The sequence below is a fragment of the Lynx rufus genome, unplaced genomic scaffold, assembly GCF_022079265.1.
Source record: "Lynx rufus isolate CCGP_SWC_20201006 ecotype Redwood Valley unplaced genomic scaffold, mLynRuf1.p SCAF_3, whole genome shotgun sequence".
Taxonomy (NCBI): Eukaryota; Metazoa; Chordata; class Mammalia; order Carnivora; family Felidae; genus Lynx; species Lynx rufus.
In genome coordinates, this window is record NW_025814845.1 from 75,931,331 (window position 1) to 75,937,330 (window position 6,000).

Sequence of the window (6,000 nt, forward strand, 5' to 3'; positions counted from 1 at the left end):
TTCCTACCAAGTTAGATACTCTATGAAATGTTCTGGGTTATCAGATATTTCTTCTTGATTTATGTTCTTTAGTCTTACTGTTGCTAATTTTTGGAAGTTCAGTCATGTCTGTTGATAGCTTATCAGAGAACAGAGTTGTTCTTCATACGAAGTTGGACATTTAAGTAGCTGGAGATAAGTGAGAAGTATTACGTAGAAAAACAGAATAAAGGACGTTAAGTTATGTAAATAAATAGCATTTACCCCACAGGTAACCTGAACCACACTGCACATGTGTCTCAAGCGAAAACATACCCTCTGAAAATTTTCCAGTTACTAGTAACTTCATCTTCTCATTTAATTCCAATTTTGTTGCTGCTTTCTAGGAATTATTATTCTAAAGCTTTGTCATGTTTAAATTATGTCTCCCCGCCCCAATACAGATTATTATGCCCTTTTTGGTACCATATGCCGTGGATGTGAATTTCCCATAGAGGCTGGCGACATGTTCCTGGAGGCCCTGGGCTTTACCTGGCATGACACCTGCTTTGTATGCTCAGTAAGTAAACTCTTATTTCCAAGTGAGAGGAGCAAGTATGGCCAGTTTTCACCTAAGCACTAAATGGAAATAGCAGATTTTGTATCTTTCAGACCTTCACACCTAGAAGTATTTTTACAGTGATCTTCAAAGTTGTTCATTAAATTTTTTGTCATTATGTTGAATTACTTGGCACAGAATAAGATGCTTACCCCTTTAGAAAAGGTCCTATTTTTAATTTATGTTTATAAGGAGAAGCTGTATATTTCTTAAAACAGTAAGAGACCTTGACATTTTTTTAAAACTCTGTTTTATTGTAGTGTTCTTAGTAATTTTTGGAAACATGAGTACTTGAAATAGAAACACACAATTCTAAAAAAATCTATTGTTGAATTAAGCATGGAAGCAAACTATATGTTGATTTGCCTCCTTCCCTAGCAATAGTCCATGAATAATTTTTTTTCTTTTTGAGACTATAATAAACCTATAGTTTACCTGTTGTATTTGATATTTTCACATTTTTGGTTTTATTTTTAATGGCAGAGATAGATTGAGAGATTTACATTACCCTTAGACTTTTATTTTTAATTTAGAAAGTAAATATCCAATAGAGATATTCTGTTCAGATATTTGCTTTTTTTTAATTGGATTTAATATATCTTATAATTCTCGATACCCGTTGTATGAAGGGAAAAAGTTATGTTAATAGGAATCAAAGGATTTCCCCAAACATGACCATTGACCTTGTTCACTTCCTCCATCTCTTAGACTTCAGGGTATCTATAAAATGTAACAACTGGTAGCAGATTTGTTTGCCCCTGTTCTCTGGTAGAGATGCTCATGACCATTACACTTACCAAAGGCAATAGGAAAGACAAGAGGACATAAATGCAGATAGTTAACAGACTGTATCATCATCCAGTAGCCAGATGTTGACCAGGGTTTTTACTATAAGGAACAAATAAATGAATTAAAAAGAATTCTCAGGCAGTCTACGTCTATGTGTCTGGGGCCTTCGGAATATCTGGCAAAGCAGTTGTATTTGTTTTTGTTTTGAATGCTCTGGTTCCCTACAGCAGGAGGCATTGATTAGAATTTGGGAAGAGAACTTATATTTAATGTGACCTCTTTATGTCTTAATTTTTTCATCAGAGCCAAGTGCTTCACTTATCATAAAGAAAAATAGTGATCACTGATTTAAATAAATCAGAATGCATTCCAGAAAAAAGTCATTCTTCATTGCTTTTAAAAGATTACATGAGATATCATAGTAATGGTTAAATATCAGAATGTCCAATACAACCAACTGACGTGCTTTGTCTTATCCAGTGGGTGAAAAAATCATTTCCCCTTCTTAGGCATATTTGATAAAATAACGATATTCTTTTAAATAATGCTTCTTTTTCAGGTATGTTGCGAAAGTTTGGAAGGTCAGACCTTTTTCTCCAAGAAGGACAAGCCACTTTGCAAGAAACATGCTCATTCTGTGAATTTTTGAAAGTCAACAGCTCAGGGGAGGAGAAGAAATTTGAAGAGAAAGAGAAGAATTAGAATTACCGATTAGTTTTTGGATTTAATATTTGTAGGAGTTTTGAAAAATAATAGTGACCCTGAAGGGATAAATTCCAGCTTTAAAAACCAAGTCTATGAGGAAATATTTGGCTTCGTAAAGTAGAGAGACAGTTTGGCATTTATGATTACTTTTTCCTCTATTTTCTGCCCATAAAATAACTTTTATAAAAGCCAATTTCCTGGTTGACTATTAAATTCATCATAGAATAAATTAGTGAAGAATTAAACTTTAGAATAAAAACCTCTAACATTTAGGCTGAGGTGATTATACTTTCTTTCCTTGTTAGGTAGTTCTGAGTAAATCTGTAAAAGGCAATGAAAATTGCCTTGCATCGTCAGTAGGTAAAATGTATTTTTTCAAAAATAGTGCTTATCTTTAAAAGAGGAAATAGTTTAAACAGAATTTTATCAGTAGTAGGTATCAGTTTTTTAAAAAACCGTATGTACTTTTTTGTCTTCTAGCTGATCATTGCAGTGGGGAAGACCATTGAGATTTTTTATCAAAATGTGTCCTGCCAATAGGAGGTGTGATATTTCTCTCATCTACCCCCCTCCAAAAAGCCACCATGTAGTTTCTAAATGTCAAATTTTTTGCCTTTTATTAAAATATGGCCATTTCTATTTATTTATGTATTCATTGTTTTATCACCTATATTAGTCAAACTCCATTTTTCCCCCTTCCCTCATGCTGAGGTTAAGAGAATAAGTAGAAAAGAGTGTGGTTAAGAATTATGGTAAATCAGAGGATTGTATCCAAAATTTTTAAAAATCCCCCCCTTTTGGACAATAAGTCCATTAGATAAGTTTCAGATCTGTACTACTGACTGATAAAGGTTCGAGAACTCTCTTTGCAGAATAATTTTTTCTTTGATTCTGCATTAGAAAAGTAAAAGATTGGCTTGGGGATGTGATAAAATCTAGGATTTTTGTTTGTTTTCTTTCAGTAGCTCTCTCAATAATAAATGAACCACTTCCAAATGTGATCATGAAGTTTGGAAAACATTTACTCCCAGAGGTTGGTAGTATAGGAGGGAAACATGATCAGTCGCCCAGACTGGCTCGTTATTTGTTTTCTGTATTTGGGGGGGGAAATTATGAGATAACACATGAAGACAGAGCAACCATTGTGGTGAAATTGTGAATTGTATTGATATTTGCCCAGTGAGAAAACAGATTATGACATTGAATAGTTTTTCCCTTTGTTTCTAGAATGGATGCAAGCCCATGATCCCACTAAGGTATAATATCAATTTGTCTGGGGCAAGGTGCTTTTAAAGTTGAGACAGAACCCCAAGCCCTCCCTGCCCCATAACTCACTAACGACTTCACTTCCATTGTGTGTGTGTGTGTGTTTGTTATAGAGGGAGGTTTTAGGCTCTAATATTTGTTTAACCTCCCTAAGAACTTTGCAAGGCATCTGTCCTGAAAGCTGTTAATTTATGGCCTAGCAGATTTATATTATATACAGATAATAATTAACTGGGAATAAAAGAATGAACAGGGTGACATGAAGTGGCTTCACCAGTAGCAACCCCCAACTACCTCCTCGCCCTGCATCTGTAGGGAGGCAGGAAGTTTTATTTTCGAAACAGAGTGCTGGGACTGAATTGTGCGTTATTTCTCATTGCTGCTGAAACCACCTGTAGAGTTCGTGCTGGCTAATGTGCGTGGTCACATATCTTAATGTCAGTCTCTTTACGTGATATAAATTGGTGGTTTTGTTAGAGATTTTTTTTTTTTGGTTGTTTAGTTTTGCCTTTATAGATTCTGTGCCAAGATAGTATTTGAAAAGTCAGTGGCATTTAGGTGTTTCCTTTAAAGAATTTTATTTGACCTGGATTTCTTATTAAGTTACCTTACACTAAGGATCTCATTTTTATTCGATTTTTCTTCATACACACTATTCATGGAGCGTAATTTTGCATTCCTCTAAATTTTGTCCCTAAAAGGATAACATTACTTCTTCCTAATTTATCATTTTGTCTTTGTGCTTTGTCCTCTTTTGTGGCAAAGCTTTATATCTGTTCCTAAAACAGTTAATCCTGTGAAATAAATATTGATTATAACCCAGAAGAATCTCTGTATTTTCCAGTGGGGAATGCCATATTTAATATACCAGCATTAATCTTTTAATAACTGGCAGAGCACTTTATTCTTCTGGCGAGCTCCCTGAATATTTATTTTTCTGATTATAAATATTCCAGATCAGTAGCATTTTTTTTTAATTATTACCTCTTTAGTGTAGAGCATTTACTTGTAGTCTTTCTTGATGTATATTTTGGAATGCTGTACTTAGTATAATACAGATTAAAATTACAGTATATGACTCTAAAGCATCCCCCACTTGTATTTCCCAAATTCGAAAATGCTAGTGACAGGTTCCAATTTATAACATTTTGTAGACTTCCAAAGGCTGAATGTTGCCCACTGGAGTGGCGGCCGAGAGAGGATCCCCACTGTTTATGTTCATAGCAGCATACTATTTCTTACGGATTCGGGCTCCATTTACAGCTGAACACTACAGCCTCGTCATTTGGTCACAGTGTTAAGACCGATAAGAGTTGCAGTCTTCTAACTGTCAGTTGAAACCTTATGGTTAAAAGTCATCTACAACAAAAATGTTTTCATGGTGCCATTTTCACAGGGTAGTGTACTAGGACCACTTTCATAGAAAATAATTCCTTCCTCTCCCTTGTTCAAGTAGGAATCTAGTGTTGTATTAACATTTTTGTAACGTTTAGAGTTTTTTAATCATCCCTGTCGAAAGGAGAGGCCTTTCAGACATAAGAGAGGGGGAAACACTGAATAATTTTACACGGATCTAATGTGGCATCACTGTCATCCCTAATCCTCCGCATGTTTTAAGATACTGGCTTTGGATTTTCAAAATATCGTTTGCCTTTCTGTTAATCTGTATTTTCTGTTGCTTTACATTTTTCGGTTTGTATATGTCTGTACTGTTTTGCTTTTGGCTATATTTTCGAATAAACACCACATGAGAAATATAATCAGCATAGTTACACCTTAATGTGCACATAATAAATAAATGGCCGCAGTGATGTAAACAGGCTCTCCTGGTTTTTCTTTTTGTGGGTGGCACATGGGTCCCATCAAAGTGATCATGGGGATAACAGGGTTTGCAGGATTGGAAGAGAAATGACAATTCCCAGGAGAATCCCTCTTTTATGACATTTGCCTATCAAAATGTCCCAGAAACAAAACATTTGAAAAGTGTCACATTTATTCTGCTTTGATCCATGTTTATGCTGTGCATGTAGCAAGTACACAATGCATGGTTGTAAATTAACAAATAAGTTCCATTGTTTTAAAAAAAATACTCATTGCTGAAACCGTTTATTGGAATAACCTGTCCTATCAAGCACTATTTGTATCACATATCCTATTTAAACAACGTAAGTCGTCGTCTACATTTTCACGCTTTAATCAAACGGTACGTTCAGGGTTAACTCAAACCAATCTCATTAGTTAACTTTTCTATAACTAGATAGGCTCATCTATTCCTCATTTGTTTATTGATTTGAGTCAGATTTTTTTTTTCCAAGTGTATAAAGTTAAGAGGAATGTTTCTGTTGCAGGCTGTATATTGGAAATAAAAGGCAAATTCAAGTCTATTTGCTCACAGTATATTAAACTCCAGAAGCCAAACTTATAAGGGCATCAAGTCTGCATTTGACATTTTAATAGCTGCTGTTTGGTTTCTATCAATCACGTCATTGCACATTAAAATGCACCAACAAAATAAGAGATCTGTCATTCCTTCGTTAAGAAACAGTAATCCAGTACAAGATTTATAGGCTTAAGACTCAACAGTGTGTGTTCACAATAAATCCCCATTCAGTGCTCAAACCAGAAACAAGCCTCCCTGTCGTTCGGTGTTTTCTGTTCAAAAT

The 6,000-nt window shown here is 34.8% G+C and overlaps 1 protein-coding gene across 2 annotated transcripts in view; it reads left to right on the forward strand.

Moving 5' to 3' along the window:
- Positions 1 to 5,154, forward strand: part of PDLIM5 (PDZ and LIM domain 5) — a 222,589-nt gene extending 217,435 nt beyond the window's left edge. For both annotated transcript variants that reach the window (XM_047090985.1, XM_047090986.1), the window contains 2 exons: positions 423 to 538; positions 1,926 to 5,154. In XM_047090985.1, the coding sequence (XP_046946941.1) occupies positions 423 to 538; positions 1,926 to 2,015 (206 nt within the window). In that variant the 3' untranslated portion in view covers positions 2,016 to 5,154. The remainder of the gene's footprint in view (positions 1 to 422; positions 539 to 1,925) is intronic.
- The last annotated feature ends 846 nt before the right edge of the window (positions 5,155 to 6,000 follow it).